This window comes from Anas acuta, chromosome 1 (genome assembly GCF_963932015.1).
Source record: "Anas acuta chromosome 1, bAnaAcu1.1, whole genome shotgun sequence".
Taxonomy (NCBI): domain Eukaryota; kingdom Metazoa; phylum Chordata; class Aves; order Anseriformes; family Anatidae; genus Anas; species Anas acuta.
Window position 1 is genome coordinate 131,343,795 of NC_088979.1, and position 27,770 is coordinate 131,371,564.

Consider the following 27,770-nt stretch of genomic DNA (forward strand, 5'->3'; position numbering starts at 1 on the left):
GGACAAAATGCCAAGGTTCTTATGATGTCTTTGAAACAGTAAAAGCTGAGCATTAGCTGCAAGGTTTAGATCTAATAAATGTTGCTTTGGTTTTCCTTTATAACTAACTCCTTTTAATGTTTTGAAGGAGCAGAAATGGACAATTATTTGGTTGTGTTGTGGAGCTTTTGCTCAGCCTCATTTGGTGATAAACAATTATCTGCAGGTGACAAAGTATTGGCTGAGTTTTTAAACTAAATTTTGAATAGACAAATTCAGACAGCATTACATGACTGATTTTTTACAAGGGTATCAGACTATCCTTTGAAACTGTATGTTTTTGCAGCCCAGAGTTGTTCCTCTAAATCTCTGGTCAGTTGAAAACAGTGCAATCTCATTTCTTTGCAGTAATAAAACCCTCTAATAAATAGAGAGAAAAAATGACTGAAATAAGTAAATACAACAAAATTAGAGATGCTGAAAGCTAATGAACTCAATTGCAATCACTTTGGGAGTAATAGGCTTATCTTAAAAGTATTGATTAAATATCCGAATATTTACATCTTGTACTGGAACTGTTGAAGGCAAATGATGCATTGCAAAGCAAACAGAAGCTGACCTTTGCACGTTTTCCCATCAGGCTGCAGCGTAAATCCAACTGGGCAACTGCATCGTACCCCCGTCGCGGTATCCTTGCAAGTCCGATCACAGCCTCCATTATTGACAGCACATGTTTCTGCAGAATGAAAAAGAAAGAGACAGAGAGGAGGGGGGAGAAAGGGAGTGTAATGAAATGTTCTGGGGGGGGGGACAGGCACCAACTCTTTGGGACAATTTTATAACATTATTAAAGCAATCTAAGTTTAAGCAAGACAATTCAATCAAGCTCTCAAGGTCATCAGGGTCCACATACTTGTTTTGACGGGTAAATCATTTCCACAAGTCATGATTTCTTTCTCCCACAAAACTAGTGTTTTTATTTATTATATTTAGTTAGTGCTTTTGAACTGTCTTAGACAATAGGATGGGTTATTACATATGAAACAAGTTTAAAAAGAAAAAAAGCGATTGCCTTTAAAAGCAGAACCAAACAGTCAGTCTGTTTCATATCAGTCAATGTCTAGCCAAGGCTTTTTAAGGTTCATTATTTTAAAACTATGTTGCAGGCATAATGAACTTTAAAAAGCAGTAGAAAGCAAAGCAGAGTGCTAGACTTGGAACCGAGAATATAAAATCCTTAGTTAAGAAAGAGTTAATGGAAAATGAACTACATATATCACTTTGACAAGAATCTACATGCCCAATCTGTTCTTACTGAACTACAAGCAAAAGGCATCTGGGTTTTGTCCACTTAAAGCTTTTTGCAATTTGAAAGGAGTTTGGAGTGGGTGGGAGGGCATAATTGAGGTCACTGAACCCATTCCAAGCTGTGTCATTGAAATTTCCCAGTGCTTGTAGTATGTAGAAGGGTGGCTGGGCAAACACAGGCGAAAGAAAGTTGCAGTGCTTCTTAGCTTTTACAACAGCGGGCAACAACTATTAAGTACCACTACATAAAAAAAATAATCTTCAACTTCATTACAAAAAAGGCAAAAACCCCTTTCTTAATGCTGTTATTTTCTGTTACTTGTGTGTGCACATGCACCCACCTTACACATACATACACATGCATACACACACATCCATAAAACAGATAAAAGGCAAGTGAAATGATTAACTTTGCTTTGATCTAGAGAATAGAGTGGATGCTAGGATGCCAATTTAGCATGTCAGTTTGAACTGTGCATTTATCTGAAAAGTATCTGCTTCAGAGACCAAGTCCTTTTAATAGTATCTTTTTCAGCTGCTCTGGCTTTGATTAAATTAAAATATCCTCCCTGCTCCTCCCAAGATTGCCATTATTCTACTCAGCTCACCTCATTTTGGCTTTCCCTGAAGAGGCTTTGTCATTATTTACTCAGATTTACAGACTCTTATTGCTGAATATTCACAGTCTGTGTCACAACTGTTTTCTGTAGACAGAATCTGAAAATATGCTATAGGATATGCTAATGGAGAATTGCCTTAGAACAGTATGTTGATCAAAAATTATTTACACAGAACAGAAAATGCTTTACTTTTAAACCAACTGGTACTATAGGATTTTTATTTTAAAGTAGCTTCTGCTAATGCCTTCAGTGTGAACTTAGGCTGGTCCTTTGGAAGGACTTCACTGCTTCAAAGTAAGAAAAAAATACATCTGTTTATTTATTGTTTTGAACTGATACAGACCTCTACATCAGTTTTGGAATAAGTTGCTGGCACCTATGAACAAACTGAAAGCAAGTGGTACGGGCACACATGCATTAACAGCATGGGACAAAGCTCTGCTGTCCATATACATTTACCTATGCTGTACTAGATATATCATGTGTGCTACATAATAACATCATATAGAAAAAGCAATAAGTATACGAACGAATTTGCATTAAGCTACTAGCAAGTACAGCTAACAAAAGGATTGACTTTTTAGTAAAAACTTCCTAAAAATGGAGATGAACCTGCAACTCTTTATTTTCAGGCAGAGTTCTTGCTTACCTGTCTAATCCAACAAAATTAAAAGGCCATTTTGTATGAGTACAGAACATTTATGTAAGACTTGCAGAACACGAACCTAACTGCTTAAACTCTGATTTTCATATACTATCCTGGGAATCTTAGATGCTGATTCTACTCTATGGAATTCCTTGGTAAATTACAATGCTGTCATTCCATTTGTATGTGAATGTGTGTGTCCTCGTACAGCAACATATCAAATTATTTTATGTTTCAGAGAAGGGAAAAGGTTTCAGGTCATTTAATTTAATTTTTATTTTTTTAATTTGGGTACAAGTTAATGATATGATGACTTGACAAAAGTAAGGAGTTAAGATTAAAAAATAGGAAAAAGTGTTGAAGATGTATGTTTGGCATGGCATTGCAAAGAGCAGTAAATCTTATGTTAGCAGATTAACTTTGGCATATGAAGAATCCTTTATTGCAGTTCATCACCAAGATATGAACATAAGCAGTAATATTTCTGCTTTCTGGATGACATCCAGTGAAAATGAATAGACACAACAATTTTTTTTTCCCATGGCACAGATGACTGGATCTATAGGGTAAGGGTCATTCAGTGAACAAGAGTTATTTCTATGTATAAATAGAGAGAATCAAGACAGCTTTTCTTATTTTCACAGAGATTTAGTAAAACAAACCAAAAAGGATAAATACCCTTCAACTTTCCTGGTGACTCTGACTTTAATACATGACAAACTCTAACAGAATGAAGACCCAAGTGAGTGAGAGGACATCTGACAGTACCTCTTGCATTATGGATAATCAGGGAGATGTATTGATGAAATTCCTTAAACTTAAAGTCATGAGAAAAAAATGGTAAAAGAAAGCTAATATGAATAGCAGAATGTGGGAAAGAGGTATTAACAAGCTACATCAAATATAATTGCTGAGGCCTATATACAACATAAACTGAAGCATGTCATCACTGGTGTTTCTGTTAATTATTTCAACCCATTCTTCTCACCACTGTCAAACTTTAGTATATATTTGAAATGCAAATAAAATTTTAGGTCTCAAATAAAGAGCAGAAACAAATGACTTATTTCCAAGCTATCATGCTGGAGATGCTATACTTATATGGAAGGGAAAGAACAAATGTTCAAAGTTTGGATCAAGTCTTCATGATCATATTGATCCTACAGGCTATTTTCCACAGTTTTTGTCTTGGTGAAAGGTAATCTCACCTTATTTAATGCTCCTTTTTTTTAAAAATTCTTTTTCTTTTCAGATTATTTTGGTATGTTTCTGATATTTTTTTTTTTTTTTTTTTTTTTTTTTTTTTTTTTTTTGTTCTGATGCAGGAGCAGAAAATCACTGGAAGACAAAGTAGTGTTGGGTAACTGATATTTCAGTTCCTTCTGAATTATGATAAAGCTCATCATTCATAACTAGACTTCACTAGAGCTTAAAATCCTACTTATATCCTCACAGCCCTGCTTATATTCTTATCAAATTCCTACCAGAAAACTCAGACAGAAACTGAAATCTAAAGAAGAGGACATCTACTTATACAAGGCACTGTGGGACAGCTTATATTGTGTTTTTCCACTGTAAGATCCTAATTCTGTAACAGTCTCTCATGTAACTGCTCCCCAGATTGATAAAAAAGAAGTAACCAAAATCATTACCAACATGATTTAAAAAATATCTACATTTTTACTAAATTAAAATGTTTATTGATTCAGCAATAGTTCATTGCACTATGGGATATGTGCTGTTTCTAAGCACCCTATTAAACTAAATATCCTAATAAAAAATACATGCTTGAGCTGTCAAGTCCTTCAGCGCTGGATCAGAAGTGTTTACTAAGTTACGAGGTGAAGTTACAGTATTCAGTCCTTTAATCACTCCAGTGTCTATAAGGATTTAGCAGTGAAAGATGAGTTCTCCAGGTTCTAGTTCTGCATCTTTTTAAACTACAGTGGCCACAGGGACTGGTCACTTCCTTTAAAATAAGCTGACATCATCAGACAAGACTTATTTGGTGTTGAGTACTATTAAATGCCTGAAATGCAAAACACATTTATCATGGTTTGGGAACATTTCTACAAAACTAAATTTCATCTTTTTTATGAAATATGTAAAAGATAAACACTCAAAATGTAAGCCTCTATTCAAATCTGTTTTTTTTGGAAATGGTTGATTATTTCATAAAGCCATTCAAAAACTGCCTCCACTTTTTGTAGTTGCATTTTACCTCTACAATCAAAAGAACATAACATGATTTCAAAGGCATTACTGAAAATCAGGCAAATCTTAGAATTTTTATTATTTACTTTGGTAGCTTGGGTAAATTTCATCTAAAATCTAAAACAAGTTTTAGGAACTGAGATATGATGCAAACCAAAACAAACTTACATAGGTTTACACGACCAGAAGGGATACATCTGAATATTATAAAGTAATATATGTTTTAGTGAGGTCACTGTCTATAATCTTTGATAGTCATGAGTTAGGTTCCTGATGACAGGAAAAGGCAAACATCAAGAAGGGCAATGGGGAGGCTCTGGGTAACTACAGGCCAATCAGCCTCACATAACAAAATCATGCTGGAAGCCATTTCCAAGAACATGAAAGACCAAATGATTTGAGAACAGCCAGCACTGACTTCCTAAGGGCTAATCGTGCCCGATTATCATGATCACCTTCTAAAATGACATGATCTGCTCTGTCCATAAGGAGATGGCTGTGGATGCTGTTCACCTTAAATTTCGCAAGTGCTTTGGCATTATTTTCCATAGTATCCTTATAACCACAGTGATCAGAATGATTATGCACTGGATAAGTGGATAATATGTCAAGTAGAAAATCGACTGGATCAGGGCTCAAATGATTGAATCAGTGGTACAAAGTCCATCTGGCAGTGTGTCATGAAAATTATCCCTCAGCTAGTGATATTAGGGCCAATATGTCTGTACTAACAATGTGGACATTGGGATGTAGTGCACTTTCTGAAAATTTGGGGATGGTACAAAATTGGGTGAGTAGGGACTTAAGGCTGCTATTCAGAGGGGCCTTAGCAAGTTGGAAAAATGGACTGAAATGAACATCATGAACTTCAGTGAAGGCAAATGCAAATCCTGCATCTGGGATGGAATAATTCCATACAACAGAAAAAGCTGAGCATTTACTGGCTAGAAAGCAGCTTTGTAGAAAAAAAAAAAAAAAAAAAAAAAAAAAAAAAAAAAAAAAAGGAGTATTTTCTGAATGGGATTCAGGTTTGTTTCCTCATGGCAAAGAAGATAATCCACATCCTGGCCTGCATTAATACCAGCACAACCAGAAGATCAAGAGAAGTGATCTACTTGGCACTTGGAGTAACAACATCTGGAGTGCTTTGTCCAGTTCTGGGTGCTGCAGTGCAGGAAAGGCATGGACATATTGGAACAGATTCAGTGGAGGTCTGCCTAGATCATTTTGGTTGGAGCACATGACAGAAGAGGCTGAGAGAGCTGTTCAGCCCTAACAGCTTTCTGAGCCTGAATACTCAGAAGAGATCTTGTTTCTGTCTATAGCTATCTAATGTAGCAGTGTATAGAAGATGGAACCAGACCTTTCTTGGAGGTGCACAGTGGAAGGACAAGAGGCAACACATGTAATCTGGAATTCCAACTTGATACAAGGAAAAAATTGTTCACTATGACAGTATTCAAACACTGGAACAGTTGCTCAGGGAGGCTCTGAAATCTATATGCTTGAAGATGTTAAAAACTCAAATGGATGTGGCTCTAAGCAACCTGGTATAGTTGGCCTTTGACCAGCAGGTCAGATTAGATGATCTCCAGGGTCCCTTCCAACTTACGTGAGTCTATGATTCAGCTATTCAAAAGAGACTAAAGAAGCTGAGTTTCACTTTTACTTCACGTTATTTATTTCTGATAAAAAATATTGAAGGGGTAGAGGGAGAAGGACCATGAACACAGAAAGGAGTATGTCAAATTCATATCTACTCAATATCCTATTCAAGCATCTCTTTGGAATCTGATATGTTCATATTTCTGATAGGTAATGCTCATGTTCTGAAAGTTGGGAGCATGGAATTAGAGACCTAAACTTCTTCCCTAGTCTCACATAAGCTGCTATGTTTTCCCTGGCAAATTATTTGTGCTGGAGCTCACAAGACATTTTGTGATATACTAGTCTCTTCACGTAAAACAGGGGCAGTATTTCCTACACTCACAAGATCTTCTGAAATTCATTAGCACACATCATCTTGAAACATTAAATACCATTGTTTTTATTACTACAAATAGTACAGAAATTGCTACCAGTAGTACAGAAATCAAAAGCGAGCCCTGGCACTCCCAAGTCTTAATTTACTTTTTGCCCTGATCATATATATTCCTCTTTAAACATAACTTTTTACAGGGATAAGAGAATTTCATCTTTTCAATCCACTCTGAAGTTCATTTAGATTAGCATAATATGCAGCAGGATTCATATAAGAAAGCTTCATCTAACAGATGAAAGTGTTTCTGCTTTGTCCTAACCAAGGTCAGTCATTTTGCATTAGCACTAATTATGTTGTACATAAAAAATTAATCCTACACTCTGGAATGTGTGTATACATCTGTAGATATATGCAAAACTCCCCTTTCCAAGTCTCAGTCAACCTATCAAAGCATTTGGTGTACTATTCAGTGTGATAAAAATTTGCTTAAGATAATATAAAACTTTCAAATGATTCTCTTACAGGATAAAAAGGTTTAAAAAAACTAAAAATGCAGTACTTGGCTTTAAGGAATGAAGTGAAGAAGTAACAAAAGAATTGATCGTGTTTTTTTAAGAAGACCTAAAAATTCACATGGTACACAAGTGTTAGGCAGGTAAGCAGGTAACTGATGAATTTAAAATTTTATAAAGAGCTGAGGTCCCTATTAGCACTGAAAAGGTGCAATCCTGCTTGTCCCACAAGAAGGTTGAGCCAGAAGGCAGTCACAAAGAGCCCTCAGAAAAATATGTTAAATATAACTTGGGTTTACAGTATTACTGTTCAAAAGCACAAGTGCTGATCTGCAGCCAATGCACCACTGTGTGGGCTACCAAGACACCAGTCAGTGTAGTGTATTTTTGCTGTGTAGACCAGTGCAGGTCTACATAGTATCCTGAAAAAGAAAAAAGACAGATGAATGCTGTGTGGATCTCAGCGTGGAGGATGATGATCGTAATTGCATGTTATTACCAGAGTTTATAAGAAGTGTAAAAACATTGCACTAGTAATCATTGTCAGTTCCCTTTTTCTCATCAATATGCAGCTCTATAACAAAGGCACCATAAGGCATGAAAGGAAGACCAAGCTATCTAGCAACAAGGAGTTTCCTTTGGAGATATTGAGAATTGGTTCTCTGATCTCTTCAGTTACCCAGCATGACAGCCTGCAGTCAGCAGGATCGAGAAGCCCTATGTGTTATCATTCTCTTGCTCACAAAACAATGACTGGAAAGAGCAGGGAACAATTGTAAATCAAAGAGCTGTTCTCAATAATGTGTGGAAGAAATGAAAAAATTCTGTATAGCTAATGATTTCTATTTTATATTTTCTATCCTAAATCATATTCTATGATTTTGACTGACCTTCTCTCTTCAGGCTTTGTGCAGACAAAAAGGATATATGCAGCAATGTGTAGGCAGTAAAAGATTAGGATTGGTCATATCTGCTGGTTTATGTCATCAAACTAAAGATGGTGAAATCCATATAATACAAAAGGTACAGCTCTGTCCTGGTTTCAGCTGGGACATAATTAATTTTCTTCAGAGCAGTTGGTATGGTACAGTGTTTTGGACTTAGAATGAAAATAATGTTGGTAACACTGATGTTTTAGTTGTTGAACAGCCTGGCTTCTGCATTGCCATTAAGTAAGCTGAAGGGGGTGGTAAGAAGCCGGGAGGCGACACAACCAGGACAGCTGACCCACACTGACCAAGGAAATATTCCATACCATACGACACTGCTGAACAACAAAATTGTGGGGAGTTGGCTAGGAGGAGGCTACTGTTGCTGAGGGACTGGCTGGGTATTGGTCAGCAGGTTGTGAGCAATTGTGTTGTGCATCACTTGTTTTTTTATTTTTTATTTCTTCTTCTTCACTTTCTTATTAAACCGTCCTTATCTCAATCCACAAGTTCTCACACGTTTACCTTTTTAAGTTGTCTCACTCATCCCACTGTGGAGGAGTGAGAGAATGGCTATGTGGTGCTTAGCTGCCTGACAAGTCACAACAAGCACGCACCCTCTTTTCTCACTGATTAGTAATTAGTACCTGATTTGAAGATAATTGCTATTGGAAACATGGAGAGGCAGGTTTGTGCTGATTCTCAAATTTAAAGGCGACTGAGGTGCTTAACGCTGCCTGAAGACACAAATCTGGGCAATGTCTGACTTTAAGACAGTAGGGAGAAGAAGAGATAGCAGTCCCTCAAAGCAAAGAATTGTTTCCAAGTTTCCCAAATTTCTGTATTCTGTTAAGACTGAAATGGTGAGAGGTAAGTATGGCTGAAAGGAGGACCTGAGGGACATGTTTTCCCTACCTAGTTCATATGACTGGCCAAACAATAACACTGCCCATAGTGCAAGTTAAAGCAGTCTAGCAGTTCATTGCCCTTCATTCGAAATTCACTTGCAGAAGCTTTAAGTTCACTGAGTCAGAAGAAATCTTAATCTGTGATGTAATATTGCCTGGCAAGTGGAGTGGCAAAAAGGGTTAAACCTACTGACAATCTCTGTTCCTCAGCAGATGTGCCATAGCTAAAGCAGTTGTAAACTGCTTCTGTGTTTGAGCCAAGAGATAACATTCTTACCTATCCTAAAAGACATAAAAAGGTGTTGAGAAAGCCTAATCTTAAAGCATTAATTGTCATAATCTGTAATGATTCTTTGCATCTGGTTTCTTAGCATTCTGAAGCCTTCATAAGGATTAACATAATGACCCAACTGTGCTAGTTGCTATTATGTTAAGGTTAAGAAACAGTTATCAAAGGAAACAGTATGATTGTAAAGTATTAGAGCAGTTCTATAGGAGACAGATCCTGCCCAGCTGAGTGGAACTGGCTCCCTCACTTTCAACAACACTAAATTCATCCAGTTTAGCAAACACACACACACACACACACACACACACACACACACACACACACACACACAACAAATAAACAAACAAACAAACAAAAAAAGTACCTGAAATCAAACCATACCATAACTTTTAGCTACAATATGTCACCTTCTCTCACACCCAAAAAAAAGCCTGTGCTGACATCTCATTTTTTCACTTCAGGTCGATATCACAGCACAATCTCTAACAAACACAGCTCTCTGTGAATTCCACAGATATTAGATTTTTGCATAGTGCACTCCTCCACTTAACATTTATATTATGTAGAGGAATCTTAAGGAACAGATTTACCACTGGTGTCATCACCGGTTTATGCAGGTGAGTTGCATGACCAAGCCTAACAAAGATATCTAACTGGATAAAATAACATTCAAAATCCCATTCAAATTCTGACCAAAAAAATTCTTTAAGCCCAAAACTTGGAAGACACTAAAGCTTAACTTGGGAAAGGTAATTTTGGAGGGAAAAGTTCTGTTGATTATACAGTTGAGCTTGCTTTTAAATAAGAGAGAATAAGCAGTGTGGGTAACAAGGCAATGAGACAGAGGACACGTGACAAGACTGCTGCTGCCATCCATAAAAAGAATTTTACTGCAAGTGGCAGTGCATGCAGCATACAGCATAAGATCAGGATAGAAGGAAAGACCCAAAGAACAACAAGCACAAGGAGAAAATTAAACACACAACTAAAATAATTGAATTTTCAGTTAAGTCAGAACAATGTTATTCTCATGCAAATTATGTTTTGTGATGCTGAAAGGATAGAGAAAGAGCATTCAGAAGAGTATAATGAAAGAAACAAATAGCTGTGAACAGAAAGAAGGAGAAAGTGAAAGAGCTTCATATTCAGGGAATGAAAAACATGAGACAGAAAGGGTAACTTGCAGGATGTGGAATTCTTCACTCTGTTATGCTTGTCTCCTCATTTTGTTTCAATTTCATGATTGGTAGAATTTTATTTGCATGAAAATAGGATGAGAATTCTGCGCTGCCACATAGGGAATGTGTGAAGAAATGACTAGGTGAATCTTGCAGTGAATCACTAATCCTGCAGTTCTCATTTCAGAGTTTCAGGCTCATCTTCAGGGAAACAGTATACATTCAGGGAATGTCACTTGATAGATTGGATCAGGTGTTTTATAAACACTGGATGAGTCCATTCTGGTCACTTATAAACAGCACTATTAGTTTTTTTTTTCTTCTTTTTTTTTTTTTTTCCTTTTTCTTTTTAATTTTAATTTTCCTTCTAAATAGGGAAGATGCATTTAAGAAATACCAAAATACCCCAAACATCACTAGGGAGCACTATCTCTTGGCCTTGGACAAATCCTTTCATTTAAAATGGAAAAGTGAAACAATGGAAGGTATTGGTAGGAATTCTAGATAAGGTCAGAGACTTTATCATCAGCAAAGAAATGAAGAAAAGGGATTTTTATAGGAAATAGCACACCATTCACAAACTCAATTAATAAAAGTGTCAGTAACTCAAGATGAAAAGATCTGCCCTTGGGAGAGAGAGAATGCATGAATAACCTCAGGGATTCCTTCCCCTGTTTTCTGTGATTTCATATAGCAAAATAGAACTGATAGAAAGAGCTGAAGTGGGGTCTTGGTTTCACTGTTAGTAACTGACTCAGAGATTCCCCTGGCAATATACTTGTTAAGAACACATTTTAAATGCTTTGTCAATTAAAGAACAAAAAGGTTATGATGCATACAGAGCAGCACATTTGGCTTTCTGACAGCAGATTTCTGACAGTGAGCATTTTAAAATCAGATAAACACCATTCAGAGAAATAAAGACGCATTTTAAGTTATTTGAAAGACACCTAGGAGGCAGGACAACAGAGCTAAGAACTGAAGTAAATGCTGAAAAGGTGTTTCTGGCATTAAGTGATACTTGGTAGACTGTAACTATGATAGAAATTAATTGCCTTGGCAGAAAATAAGCAGTAACTTGTCCATCTCTCTGCTCTTTGAGACATCTGGAAACTATCATTCCATTTTGAAAGAGAATCAAAAGAGAATCAAAAATCAATACTACAGAATCCATTTTTTATTTCACACTGGAAAAAAACAACCTAAGCCTTTTGGAAAATTTCTAATGAAAAAACAGAGCCCATAACACTTTATTCTAATGGCATGGTATCTAGGTTATTACATGGCATGTTAGAAACCCTGGTTCCAGTTTCTATCAGTTAATGTTTACTGCAGCTGAAGAATCGCAAGCCCTTATCAGGCTATATTGGTTGTCAATATGGACCCAAATAGTAGAACACCTTCATAAGGTAATAATGAGGTAGTCTGAATTTACATCCCAATGTGTCTCTTGAACATGGGTGGTAGATCACCATGAAAAGGGCTTCAGTATCATTTTTTTCACAGCCCAAACAAGTGTTCAAAACAGAATACTGTGTCCAGTTTGTTTCCCTATTTCTGAAGACCACTCCAGACAAAAGCAATTTGAAAACCATAGTCTTCCCACAAAATTTTCTTTCAAGAAAAAGGAAAGGCTTTTGCCAGAAAACTTCTATCATATGGAAGAATATTTTAGGTGAAGAATGCACAGCTTCAGTAAGTTCTACAGTTCTACAGTATTCCTTCCTGAGCTGCAAAGGAACTAAATTTGGCTCTACTAGAGAGTTCTGAAATCCAGAAAATGGTGGATTTCTATATGAATTACATTGTGTGTTACAAAGTAATTCAAGACGTTTAGATGTAGAGCTTAGGGATATGGTTTAGTGGGGACTGTTAGTGTTAGGTTAGAGGTTGGACTCGATGATCTTGAGGTCTCTTCCAACCTAGAAATTCTGTGATTCTGTGATTCTGTGAAGACAGAGATTTGACTTTGTAGAAGTTATTCACAGTGAACTGGTAGAGATCTTTGGATGACTGAAAGGGTGACCAGTGATTGTTTCCATACTGGTATGACGTTATTTTACACCTGGCAGGAGAAAATCACTTTAATTATGAGGCTGTGGTAATCCTAGTTAATTTTGTTGATTCTATTTCCCTGTAGCCAAGGAAGAACTGTACATCTCTCTGGAAAGAAAATAGTGATTCAGAGAGATTAAGTCCTGAATTCTTAACAAACAAAACACCAGACTGGAGGCAACAGCTGGATAAGGTAAGCATAACAGACTAGAAAGTCTGCAAGAACAGTTATTCTATGATTCCTACAAAGCTTAAGCCATAATGCCTCCTGTCCTGGTTTCAGCTAGGATAGAGTTAATTTTCCTCCTAGTAGCTAGTAGGGTGCTACATGTTTTGGATTTAGGATGAGAAGAATATTGATAACACACTGATGTTTTAATCGTTGCAGAGCAGTGCTTATGCTAAGCCAACGACTTTTCAGCTTCTTGCTCTGTCCTGCCAGTGGGCAGGCTGGGGGTGCAGCAGGAGCTGGGAGGGGACAGACCCAGGACAGCTGACCCAAACTGGCCAAAGGGGTATTCCATACCATCTGACATCATGCCGAACAATATATACATATATATATATATATATATATATATATATATATATATATATATATATATATATATATACACAGGGGTCGCTGGCCGGGGGGGACGACTCAGGGATAGGCTGGGTGTCAGTCAGTGGGTGGCGAGCAATTGCATTGTGCATCACTTGTTTTGTATACATTATTATTAGCAGTACTATTATCATTTTTATTTTATTTTATTTTATTTTATTTTATTTTATTTTATTTTATTTTATTTTATTTTATTTTATTTTATTTTATTTTATTTTATTTTATTTTATTTTATTTTATTTTATTTTCTGTCCTAATAAACCGTCTCTATCTCAACCCTCAGGCTTCATTCTCCTGATCTTCTCCCCCATCCCAAAGAGGGATGGGGGAGGGTGAGCGAATGGCTGTGTGGTGCTTAGCTGCCGGACAGGTTAAACCACAACACTCCTTAATGTTCTACCAAGCTTATACTCCGCAGCATATACAACGATAACCCTCAGAATCACAATGTGCCATAGGGAAGGGCAGAAGTAAAAAGAAGACAGCGTACTAGAGAAAGTAGAAAGTTTTTATATGTTATTCATGTGCACGGTCATACAAGGCATATATCCTTGCAAGTTAAGACATGAGATTTTTTAGCCTTAACACCAACATAGTGCCATAGCACCAGTTCTTGTCAGCTCTGGAATCCCAAGAATTTTCAATTGGACTAAGAGAAAGAAGGGGAGAAGGGTCGCTTACCATATGAATGTGCATATGGCAACATGTCTCAAGTAAGTGACCTTCATTTCTCTTCACATGATTATCAATATGACATTTACACACCAGGTGTCTGCCCTCTGGGCGTCTGCCTTCTTGAGTCCCTGACTTATGTACATGTAAGCTTCCTGAAGGGAAATCTTGTTTCATCAGAAATGAGGAATGCAGAAGACTGCTCTGCTAAGAGCTGCATAGTACCTAGAAGCCTCTGAAGGAAAACTGCAGAAGCAGAGATGGTGCTTTAGATGGCCTTTCTGTTAACGTTAGGCACAAAATCAATGAGGTACCTTGATTGGAGGATGTTCAGCTTGCATGTGATGGTTCTACCCCTGCTTATTAACAACATGGCCTGATACCTACAGTGTGTATACATCTGATACCTACAGTGATAACCTGGGGTGGAAATAAGTATAACTAGGTACTATTCTGCCATGGAGGCAATCAGGTGAGGGAAGAGTGCTCCTTAGGTTCCTGCTCCTAAACAAAACAAAGTCAAATCATGCTTGGTGGCCAGTGTAAATAAGATAGCTTTATTCTTAGATAACTGTGGTTTAGGAAAAAATAAACTGAAGATATAAAGTCAGGTACCACTTTAGGGTACCACTTTAGGCTGTGGATGCCCCATCCCTGGAAGCGTTCAAGGCCAGGTTGGATGGGGACTTGGGCAACTTGACCAAAGACCTGCCTGTAAGTCACTCTTAGGAAATCAGGGATGGAATGTAATACAGGTACATGTAAGCTACAGCCTGGAAAAGCTGGTCCTTGTTGGCGTGTATTAACAAATCACTTAAAGTGCTTCCTACACTGAAGAAACAATCTAGGCAGAGGTAAGCTTCAGCAAAAACAAAGTCCAGAACATTTCCAATATACTTCACTGCTTATACAAGCACTTTAATTGACAGTAAAATGGTTTGTAAGGGCTTCGGGAGCCAGCTTAGAATCACAGAATCATCTTCAAGGGAAAGAAAAAGAATTACATTCCTGTATCTGAAGCAGGCTGCCAATAGCCTTACTGATGATCCAAGAAGCCAGTGCCCACTGGCAAAACCTTTAGAAGCCCTGACTTACAATGAGATGAGCACATCTTGTGAAAGAGTTAATTTCAGTGCCCGCTTTGGGTGTTACAAAGATGTTTGTAGTGATGGTATTACTACCATTTGTACCATTATTCTGGCCTTTAACATGGAAGGGAAGTTACTGCACTCCTTTAAGTTCAAGGCAGGATCAATGCAATCAGTGCTCCTTGTTCTTTGATATAATAAAAGAAACTTTGTATAACTGTCTTCTTGAGATAAGAAACCAGCCTTATACCTTCCAGAACCAGAGGAAGAACATTCTGTTGCCAAAGTGGGATCTTACAACAGTGACCTCTGGGAAGAATGGAAAAGGTATGCAGAAGGTGAGGGAGAGAAATGCAGAGAGCCTTTGCAGTGGTTCTGAAGTTACATGGGTTCAAGCCCAAATCAACCTGATCTGCTTGAGTAGCAGAGAGTACAGGGAGGGAAATGAAACATGGTGAGAAATGGGTCAGGCCAACCTCTTCAAAAGTTCTGACCATATAGGAAGATAAGATAATAAGACATTAGAAATACCCTATGGGATAGGAGTTGGGTCATACGATGACGGTGTTGCTAAAGCAACTTGATTTATATGTCTAGTAAGGTCTGTGACAACAATGCAGCAAGTGACTGTATTTTTAAATATAATTAAAACAAACAAACAAACAAACAAACATATTTTTTTTTGCTTCTAAGAGTTGATGTAGACTCCCCAAAGAGCAAAGTATTACCTTAATTAGGATATGAGGACTTCCTGAGACTTAAGACCAAACAGTGGCTCAGTATCCATAATTCTGGCAGACAGCAGAAGTCCATCTGGATGGAATACAATTAAAGGTTTCCCTCTAAAATGGCAACTGAAGTGGAAGTGAAGGAAATGTAAATAAGGTGTATGAAGATCAATATGGCAAAACATTTCACTGACAGGAGAAAATTCAGTGACATCTTTTTAATGAGAGAACTCTCTACTCTAAACCCAAGTGGTTTGCTAACAACAGGGGAGGTAAAAGAAAAGATGGAAGCCTGCAGTATTTCTCAATGTTATGAAAGAAATTGGATGAAAATTTCTAAGAATCACTGGATGGCTCTAAAGGAAAGTCTCTTGCAGATCATCTAAGAAGACCAGTTTCTTGTCTGCCTCACAAGACTTCAAAAAAAAAAAAAAATCAGGCAGGAAGAAATGGGGTGTGTATATCTAGTTTTCTCTATTTAAGATTTAGCTGCAGGTCACAAACCACACCATGACTAGGACACAGACCCTTCTAAGAGTCAGTCTGAGATACTGAAGCAGCCACTCTTCCTGTAGGAAATTAGTGGCACTGGCACTCATATCTGACAGCAGTTGTGTTCTCCCAAAGTAATCTAACTCAAGACTGTTCTTAGCCTGTACTGATATTAAGTGTTATGAAGATCACAGTTATTTTAATAATACAGCAAATGACAGAGGACTAGTAGTGATCGTCTCAGGGCTTGTGATAGAAGGCATCTTTCATCCGATTACTAAAATTACATAGTCATCAACGTTTCCTACTTTTCCAAGACTGCCTGCAGCAGTCCATTTGCAAGAGCTGGTAAGGTTTTCTGAGGAACTTTCTAGTGCTTTCTAGAACAACTGTTTAGAAAGCACATGAAGAAATTTGGAATTTTATGGAAATGCACTACACTTTTTAAACGTAATAAAACTCTATTAAAAAATCAGTTATGGATTTTATGAGTATCATAACATAGAGTAGAAATAAACAATCAGATAAGTCCCTAAATAGTAAGCTACCCACTCAAGTCTCAGTTTCTAATTAAATTTCTGTACAACCCTAGTTAATGTTCTTCTAAGGAATCACTTGTTCAAACAGGGGCTGTCCAGAAACTGTCAGCTCTTGGCCAATACCGGCTGATACAGGAGGTACTGAAGAGTTATACAATGTGCTTTGCAAACTGATTTTTTTAACTATCTCCCTAAACCTACTTACAGAGTCTATTTTTGTCTTGGAACTTGCAGGCCTAGTGTAACTAAGAAGCTTGTTTTTCATAGTATCTTTTTAATTCTGTGCCTGAACTCTTGTAAGCACTGTGAACTTACTCTCAGGTTGGATAATTGCTTCTATCAGAGGGCAAAGTAGCGAAGCAGTACACTATGCTGCTCAGTCCCTCTAAACCACATTTTACATGGGCTGGGTAATTTCACTTTGTAGATAGACCTTGAGTACTGCATTTTCCAATGGTATATAGGTCCTTTCCATGATTTTTTACTGACTTCCTGTGCGATGATGGCTCTCACTGGAATTACAACTAGAAGTGTTACTACCACCTTTAGAAAGCAAGATGAGCTGCCTCATAGCTTTTGTCAGCTTAAATCAGTTTAAACAGGGCACCATTAAAAAACAAATTTTTATGGGTCACTTGCTAGATCTGTGAGCGAATTGCAAATTAACAAGCACAGATATTCTAAAAATAAAGGAACATATGCACAGGCGTTCACAAGAGGGAAAATATTTTACTTCAATATTATCATCTAATACAATTTCAGACTTAACAACACCCTGTGATTTCTAACATAGGGTCTGTCTGCTGTCCTATGATTAAGTGGATGGTTTAGCATGGGTGAGAAGATATGACGTGGTATGAAAATTGTGCAAGTGTTGTCACCTACTGCAACTATTAGCCCACCAATTAACTCAAACTGAGACTTCTGGTCTTCCAAAGGTGGTTCTTCTAGGTAGGTGAAGATGTTTACAGCCAGAGCTGAGCCTGCCAAGGGCAGAGTGTGTGATAGGCTTACTGTTTTTAGGAAAGGAAAAAACAACCAGAAGGGAAAAGAGCAGAATCTCATCATGCCATAATCTCTTATGTGAGTGAAGAACCCCTATCTTGTAAATGGTTCACTGGGTATATCTCATCAATGATTGCTATGATTAAAACTAATAGAAATATTGTATGTGGCGTATAGGGCATCAGAATGGAAAATACAGAGTAATAAACCACTTGGAAGCCTCCAAACTGCTGGCATCATTCAGCAGTCTATGTTACCCTGTGTCCTTTGTCACATGAAAAGAATCTGGTAGAGATTCAGCCACTACCCTGTCAAGTTATCAAGAGGTCGTTCTCACTAATGGCCACAAAAGTAACATAAGAAGACTAGCACAAAGGTGAGCAATGGGTTAACTAGAGAAACTAAAGAATTATCTTCATTGTCCAATGCACACCCTCATCTCTTCCACTCTCAGGCTCCACCAATACAGAAAAACAAGACATGCTTTAGTCTTGAAAGAAGAACATAAGGAAGCTCACTAGTCACTAGGGAAAAAATCTTTCAGCAATTACTAATACAGTACACAAAGGAAATAAAATCAATTTCCAGTCATAATATTTACATTTTTATCAAAAGTAGGCAAATTCAGTTGTTTGTTTAACACCACATATGTAATAGAACATTGTTTTATATCATCATCTACTTTTAAGTTAAAAGGCAAGTCTGCAACATGAGATTCTTTAGGAATCTTAGAGCAACACATACACACAAACACACACGATTCACATGTAAGAAGTAGCTTGCATAAGGTAAGTAAGGTTAATGGCAAAAGCTTCTTTTTATGCAGAAGAAACTGAACATTAATGCTTCAGCATTAGGAAAATAAAGTTTAAAAATGAGAAATGAAGTTGTACAACAGATGAGAACTTAACAAAATCGGTGACCTTTCAACACAGATAAAGTCAGCTAAAAAACAAAAACAAAAAACACAAACCAAATCAAAACCAAAAGGACCAAATGAGACCAAAACAGAAACTCTCCCCCCACCCCCCACGCACATACAGACAAAAGTGAGAGCACAACAAAGGAAGTGGAAGAAAAGTGTTACCCATAAGTAGCCGCCGTTTCACCCGCTTGTCCACATCAGCTACTGACGTGGCATTGTACTCAGAACTCTCAATTGCAGCCTCATCCTTCTCTAAAACACAAGTAAGGGACAAACATGGAGCAGTTGGTTAATCACAAGCCCAATTTTCCACTGCCTAAGACAGTTTCTTGGCATGGCACAGCCAAAGCCAAGAAGCAAGGCATGAAAGCACTAAATCCCCGTTAGAGAGTTAATTCCCTTAAAGACCCCAGGAAAAAATTAAAGGGAGTTTTGGGAAAGGAGGATGAAAGAGGGGGAGGAGGAAGAATGGTCAACTACAAAGTAATCAGATACATGAAGGTTGATTACTACTGGAGAACAAGGCAGCTAACATGAGTACCCCAGAGAAGTGTTAATGATGGAAATTAAAATTCAAGGATGCTAGCTAAGCAACCTATTAAAGACAAACTGTAAAGTGATTCAGGCTAGTGGTGGCGTCATGATCTGAAATTGGCAGGCGGAAGACCAAGACAAACAGAGAAAGCAAGAGTCCGGTGATGGATGGGCATGGATGCACCATAGTCTTGTACACATTGACACATCATGAAGAGGAACCAAACAACAGCATGCAAATTGAACAAAAACAACAACAAAAATAAACAAACAACAAACCAAACAAACACAAAAAAGATCAATTTGGGCAGTGCTGGTTGCCTGCTTGTCTATGAAACACTACTAGCTAAACATTCAATGCTAGAAAGGATGTTGCAAGAACAGGGTTTAGTAAACTTATGAGCATGCATTGAGCAAGATGATGTCAGAAAATGTCATTGTACAAAGTAGTCTCTGATGTCCTATAGGTAAGAGTTTCAGACAGCATAATGAGGACTTTGGTTATGCTTCATTAGAAATACACAGAAACAGTCAAAAGTGTGGGAAGAGGTGATCAGTAAGTGAAATAAAAATAAAGATTTCTCATACAGGAGAGCAATGGAGAAGCAGCAGCTTGGTAAATAAAATGATCTATACAGAAAAGGAATTGCTTTATTAGCAAAACAAAAACCAAAATGAAAGTGGGGACTTTCACATGCAGCAAACATAAACATAAAATAAAAGGATTAGTTAAGCAAAGACAAAATATGTTAGACAAAGGGTCAAAAAGTATTTATATGGGATTGCAGAAGTTTGCATTCTTGCAGTGATGTCTGGAATCTATACACCACTGAAGACAGCAAACATTGGAATCACTGAAGTGAGGAGGAGGAGGAGGCTGGCAGGTGGTTTTTTTTTTTTTTGTGGCAACACTACATAGTTGAGTAGTAACAAGAGTTGTTTTGTTTTGTTTTTAACAAGTTCTAGATGGGATCAGGCTGCAATAGAGGCTTTTGTTTGATTTTTTTTTTTTTCTCTGTAAATAATTAATGAACGTCAGTTATCAGACAAGACAGGCAATCAGGAACCATCACCAGGAAGCAGGTATAAAAATGTAAAAAAAAGAATATTAATAAAAAAGAAGTATTCTAAGAGAAAGAACTACTTAGTGGAAAGAAAATCAGCACAGGCAGTAATATGTGACTTACATCACAAGACCAAGGAATGTAACATGAAGTTATATGTATTACATTACAAAAATGGAAAAAAAAAAAAAAAAAAGAAAAGTAAAAAACAGGTGCAGTGCATACAGCTTTTTAAATCATTTTTTACATGCTGGATAATATAAAACATTGATCTGAGGATATTAGTGAATGTTAAGAAACAGAAGATCAATAATCCATTCAGTATAACCTGCTCTCAAGGCCCTCACTCTTGCAAATTCTCTGCATCTAGAAATGCCACAGGCTTCAAGGAGGGTTATTTAAACAGAGGGACTGTAAGACTGAGTCCACTGTGTTAATCAAAAAGTACTAGCTGAGAGATCCTGTAAGCTGAGACGCAGCTTGTCTACAACACAGCAAGGCAAAGACCAGTGCTGAACCTTGTTCAGCTCTGCCTCTGCCCATACAACTCTCATCCTGCCATACAATTCGTGCAATCAAATCCTTCAAAAGCAAATGAAGTTCTTTGCAGCCTCTGAGTTTTATGCCATGGATCTGATCAAGAGATCACTAAAGATAATTGACTGATTTCCATGGATTTTAGATCAAGTGCTTTGTCTTGCAGTAATGACAAAGGAGAGAAAAGATGATAAACGTCCATTTTTTCATTTTTTATTTTTAACCTCAGGAAATTACTAGGAATTCATAAGAACTTGAAATTAAACAAACAAAAAAGTCAAAAAGACCACAATACTAATGAAAGCCATTATGGATTTTAGGCTCTAGCCTGTAAGAATCTTTGAATTCTAACTTACATTGTGCAAAAATATCCCTTTTTATTTAAAAAATGCAGGGAGTAGAAAGAAACAGTGTTAAGCAAATAATATATTTTATAATCATAAATGTTTGCATAACATCTCCCAAGATGCTTTGTCTCTTGAATGGCTTTCCTACTGATAATCTAATGAAAGCATATTCGCTACAAGTGCTGTAATTTTTAGAATCATAAAAAATACATCAGGGAAGAAAGCACATCACGATGTTTCATTTTCCACAGTAACAGCTTAGAAAAACGTGACCATTTTCCTCACTTTACTTACACAAGGAAGTCTGACTCATGAAAGTGAACAGAAGAGATGAACTTTCATACTAATTATGTAATGAAACTTTCATACATAATTATGAAAGTTCTACACCTTTTCATTAAAAAAATATTAGAGTAATGAAAATAAATAAAAGTTAAAGAAGAGTAACAAAGGGATACTTCATTAGCAAATATTTTGACAAAACACACAAATGCTTCTCTTTATACATAGCATGATCTTTGCTGTTATGGCCAGGAACTGCTGTTACACACTTCTCTCAGCAATGATGCTAAACTCCTGGGAGATACAAACACACACATGTGCACGCACACACACACACACACACCTATGTGCACATATGTATTCTACGAGGAATATGAAATAAAATGTGCTGCAGAGAAGTACTTACCAATGCAGGTTCGGCCATCTGAATGTAGGGCATACTTCTGATGACAACCACACACAGGACCAGTATCAGTGTCATCACAGGTGTGTTGGCAGCCTCCATTCCCATAGTTACAGGTTACTAATTAAGCCCCAAATGAATGTGTATATATGTATATATAAATAAAATGACAATGAAACCAATTAGTCTTAAGGGCCTTTCAGAATACAGAAGAGCAGTAACAAACCAAGACATAAGGCAACATAACATTCTTATTTGTAGTTATTTGCATTCTTTATTCTTTCTGAGCCACATTGTCTTAGTCACGCTCCTGCCTCATGCCTTACTTATTCAATCCATGAAGTGAAGAAAAGGAAAGAAAGAAAAATGAAGCATGTGCTGCTTTTCCACCAGTCTATTTTTATTAGTAATTTTAGCATGAGTGGTCAGCCAATTTCATCTCTTCCTAACAGCTATATGCTTTTATGTACACATCTGTGATGTATGTAGCAGAAAGAAATGAGCAGTCTCCTAATACAGAGTCTATAGACAGACTTTCTTTTTTTGTTCTTCTTTACTTTCTAAGTAGAGGAAGCAGAGACCAAACAGCAAGAACAGAACCACATAAGACTTGAAATCTACTGTTTCAAGTAGTGGTCCTCCTAGAGTAGAAGAACATTTTAAATAAAGCAGTTTTTTTTTTTTTCTTCCCTGAGACAAAAAATATAATGTTAATATGGCCCCACAGTGTACTGGCCTCTACTAGGGAGAAAGCATTGGAAAGGTCGCTTTTACTTACAAGTATACAGTGCAAAATTGCTTTTGGCAGTTAAAATGTTATCTATTCAAAAAAAAAATACTAAATATACATTAAAGCAAACATTTTTCCTGACAGGTACAGTTTTGAAGTTTACAAGAATTAATAGATTGATTTTTTGCCACTTGATGGATTTAATTTCTGACAAACTATTTTTTTAAATATAAACCTGGTATACAATGTCTCTAATTTTCCCCTGTTCTGTTTAATCTTTTGCAGTCACATAGCTTGATGCTGAACAAGCTAGCTCTGAATTCACTTTATTGTCTTTATTGTCTATTGTACAGGTATTTTGGACTGGACTCTTTATGGATATATTTTTATTACCAGATACGGGGGAAATTCAATGTATGATTATATATACTTAGAAATTTCAGAGGACTTAGATATTCTGTTATGTTAGAGTAATTTAAATACTGACTGTTATTAATCAGAATGAAATTCCTCACATTGGTCTTCAGCAGAAATTTTCTCCTAGATAAGAGAGTTTATATAAGAGCCACGGTAGCAAATTGCAATATACCATAAAACTAAGATAATAGTTAACAGGATTTTAAAATTGGGGATCTAAATCTAAACTGTGCTTCTACTTAATCCAACAGAGCTGAACTCAAAATTTCCCAGTGACCTCAGTAACTCTGCTTTAACACTAGCTTCTTAAAATGAAGTAGACTGGAATTTCTAGTAATAGTATCGGTAATTGAAATATCTCACATCTGCTGTGAGTGTCCCATGTGCCGAAGTCATGCACTCTCAGTAACCACTGAAGTATTTTGCATAAAATGGAACACTTCTAGCAAAAGAAATTGAGGGAGACCACCTCACCATATCCAATAGAATTCCCATTAGATCTCTCGACAACATAGGAACCTCTAGTTTATGTGAACAGTTCTTGAAGTCTGGTTAAGGTCACAACAGAAATTGTCCCTCTCCTAAGTGAGTGTAGACCAGAGGCTTTTCTGGGTGCAAGCATTCTTGGTCCTTGACATTGTACAACCTGAACAAAATCCCTGTGATGTTGAGAGATAGTGAGAGAATAATCTCTTGGTGTAGTCAAAACAATCCCTAAGAAGATGGCCTGCCTGGATTCCTGCCTCTCCTTCCATGAATGCTAGTATTTTACCCAACTGAAAAGAATGGCGGTGAGAAAGATGGACAGCAGCTTGATTTTTTTTTTTTTTTTTTTACTGGAGCCTGACAGTGCACTAGGCTGCAAAATGGGAATTGTGGGTCCAGTCCCACCAGATAGAGGAGGGAATTAATTCAAATCATAACAATCCCATGCTTCCAGAGAATTACATTAAAAAAAACCTCCAAGCAGCAACCACCCTCAGTCATTTCATCTCTTTCTTCTGTTGTATAACTAACCGTTGTTTTGTTTTTCTGAAAAAATACCTAAAGAAAACCATTCTACTTTGCATCAAATTGAAGCAACATTTTTTTTTTCAATACACAGTAACAATTACGCTTTTATTTTTGATACAAAACAAAAACTTAAAATTTTTAGTCAATTCTTCCTTCTTAAAACTCCCACTTTTTCAATGCAGTCATGATGAAAATCATTTTCCTGCTCAACACTATGCCTGTCCTCGTTCACTTCTTTTTCTCCACTCTTTGATTTGCAATTATTTTTGGTGTGTCTTTTTCTTGTGGCTCCCTCTCTATGTCACATGATGTGCAGAACAGTAACACTTTTTTGTTAATCTGGGAGTAGATGTAATACTGTTTTATAGCCTAACTGAAAGGTACAGTTACAGGCAGAGGATGTTTGAAATCAGGTGGCTGCAGGCTGACTGCAAATGTGAGCTGATCTTCTGGCTGTCTGTGTCTGGGATGTGATCAACCAGGAGCTGTAAGTGGTGCAGAAGGCAACTGCTTGCAGTATTCATGGTAAAGGGTGCACACTGGCAGAGCTAATTCAAGGCAAGGTAATTTTCATTTACCTATCTTCCCCTCCTTCTCAACCCTGCATGCCTCTTGGACTACTCGGAGATTCATTCAATGTTTCCATTCCTGTTGGACTGCAGTGCCATCACAAATTAACTTAAAGGTGCTGTTTATGCCAGATACTTAAATACATATATTACCAACAGTATTTTTATTAACTATTTTACTTCAGACAACTTGACTGCAGTGCAGTCAAAAAACTAAAAACCTCCACTGGAAGAGATGAAAGTATCTTAACACAGTTACTCTGATCCACATAACATAATGGACTTTTCCTTACATTTGTCTGATGCTGTTTATAGTACATCCTGCAGAATCACACACTTGTTTTATAGTTTCCTTGTATACTAAAGTTAGAGGAATACTGGTTCCTGCTCTACCCAATAAGTTAATGTACAATTTAGGTCAGTTCCTTTTACTGTCTCTTACAAATATTTGTAAATCATGAAAAATACTTAAGAGCAAAGGGACATCCAGATTGACTCCATTTTTATCAGAAAGCATTAAAGCAAATTCATAAGAAAAAAGTGTTCTTTTAAAAATTATTTCTTACAAATTTGGACTCTACAGCTATGCAACAGACTATGTGTGTGTTCTTTAAGTTTGTGGCATTGAAGAGGCAAATGAAAAAGGACAAAATGGTAACTTCTGATGGACACAGATTATCTTCAAACACTATAAATCGAGTTAAAAGGATGTAAAATACTAAGTAATGTTTTATTTTGTTTTACCAAAAGAGAGTATACACGTATCTATTAGAATTCAGATACACTGATCCCCACATTGCAGATTTAAAACCTGAATGACACCACTGCTTTTGACACTGCATCAGCATTCACATGTATCTTAAGTGCAATCAAGATGCTGGACTTGTTCTCTTAGTATTTATGTCATGGTAATTAAAATATGTGATACAGATAGAGAGAGTTTTCTGAATATCTTATAGGCCAAATGGCTTTTCCGTTTGTGGGGAAATACTCTGTACATTTGGCTTAGAGAAGAGGAGGCTGAGGGGAGGCCTCATGGTGTTCTGCATCTTCCTCATGAGGGGAGTGGAGGGGCAAGTGCTGAGCTTTGCTCTCTGGGGACAGTGACAGGACCCAAGAGAATGGCATGGAGCTGGGACAGGGGAGGATTGCACTGAGTGTTAGGGAAAGGTACTGCATCCTGAGGGTGGTCGGGCACTGGGACAAGCTCCCCAGGGCAGTGGTCATGGCATTGAGCCTGCCAGAGTTCAAGAAGCATTTGGACAATGCTCTCTTGGGTTGGCCCTGTGTGGAGCCAGGAGTTCCAGGAGTTGGAGTTGATGATCATTGTGGGTCCCTTCCAACCCAGGATATTTTATGACTCTATGTTTCTATGAAAACTAGTACCAGATAGAGAAGGCTTTGCTCACATCTGCTATTAACATGAGCAGAAACAACATATAAGCCCTTCAGAGATACACGCCATTTATAAGACATGGCTAATGCTGGTGGCCAAGTTACCGGTCTGTTCTCCCAACATTCTACTGTGAATTAAGAGCTATAGGGCATCCTGAGCCAAAGCCATGATACCAGTGTTTCAGACTGCATTCAAACAAGATTTACTCTTTTCATTGACTATCACACTCAGGCTCCTGAACTGGCCAGCCACCCTTCAGGGCCTGCAGGCCGGCTGCATGGCATGATCTCCCGAACTATCCACCTGCCTCTGTGTAACAGCAGAATTTACTCTGTTTGGTTGGGCTGTGCTAAGCACTCCTGAGCTTTGCATTTGTGCCAGTGCTTACATCCATAGACTAGTCTTGAAATGACATTTTGATGATGAAGAACAAGAGATTACTGTTTGGATGACAAATGATACATTAAAGAAAAAAAGAAATTGTGCCATGCATATTCCACTAAATAAAGGTATTTTCTACCTTCCATGTTAAAACACCTGGAACACTTTTCCAGTGCTTCTCTGAACTTTGGTATCATTTTTTTTCTGGTCTCTTCCGTCTCTTCCATCTGTCATGCCCATGATAAGGAACATTTGGAAAAGGTATGGACAAATATTGAATCTAGTATTTAGTACCAACTAACCCCTAAAATTTCCTAAGACAATGATCTCCTCGTCTTGTATATGTGTAGATGAGGTATATACCATGGCTCAGATGTCACAAAATTTGCAGCAAATTTTGTTTTTGCAATAGACTATGTGAAAACATGGCTTTCTCAGATAGATCAAACCAGTGTATTGCAGTTCCAGATAAATTAAAAATTGCAGTGTTTTTTAACTAAATTGGACGTTGAATATATAATATATAATTAATATATAATTTATATAAATACACGGACATCTCTATCTATGTGATAAAGCTATGAATGCAGCACAGCAAATAGCTGAAACTGTCAGCAGAAGCTGAAAAGCTGCCACTAGGCCTAGGTGGGAGGGCATTTTATTGCAAACATACTAGACAGGATTTTTGGAATTACTTAGCACTAGCCCTCCTCTTCAATTATTATAGGAGGAGGTTGGTAGAAATAACTGTAGTTAGGTTTATCTAGTATTCTTCATTAAAAGACTCAGCTTCCACTTGGTTATAACTCTGCCAGCATTATTTCTTTTAGGTTACGACTTGCATGAATGTGTACCTGCTTTAGGTTTCTTCATATTTCCTCAAGTTCCAGCAAAAATGATCCAGGTAACTAACAAAAAATGCCTTGATTTGTCCATATTTGGGAAAAAAAAATCTCTTTATCAAAAAGCTATGCTATCATGCATAGGCACAAGACCTTAAAATTTATCATGGATACGGATTTAGATAGTAGAGGTCATTTCCAATGTTTTTCCACTGTAATCTGGAACCAAATTCACTATGCGTAAGTCTTATCTTTATGCTGCCAATGAGTACCCATTAAAATTACTGACAAACATATTCTTCTTCTAATGGCATGTAAGCACAGAAGATGATAGTTTACTACTGTTTTGGATCTAAAGGATGTAGCTTTGCTGAGATATTATGTATGGTTCTGCCTGGTGCATTTCTAGATGGCCTTCTGACATCACTTCCAGCCTCAATACTTCTGTATTTTCCTAGGGTAGCAACTGAGAAACTACATGTTTAACATTAAGAAAACACTACTGTTGCAATATTAAGCATTCAAAAGCTAAAAAATACCAGACTTTTGGTGCACAGACTTATTGTATCATGATAACCATCC

At 37.2% G+C, this 27,770-nt stretch overlaps 1 protein-coding gene across 8 annotated transcripts in view; it reads right to left on the reverse strand.

Moving 5' to 3' along the window:
* The window catches only part of SCUBE1 (signal peptide, CUB domain and EGF like domain containing 1), a 255,507-nt gene that overhangs the window by 80,243 nt on the left and 147,494 nt on the right, over positions 1-27,770 (reverse strand). For 6 of the 8 annotated variants that reach the window (XM_068656700.1, XM_068656690.1, XM_068656659.1 and 3 more), the window contains 3 exons: positions 21,843-21,959; positions 18,835-18,924; positions 599-715 (listed from right to left, as the gene is read on the reverse strand). In XM_068656700.1, coding sequence (XP_068512801.1) covers positions 599-715; positions 18,835-18,924; positions 21,843-21,959 — 324 coding nt within the window. The remainder of the gene's footprint in view (positions 1-598; positions 716-18,834; positions 18,925-21,842; positions 21,960-27,770) is intronic. The other 2 variants (XM_068656671.1, XM_068656665.1) reach the window with 1 other exon arrangement.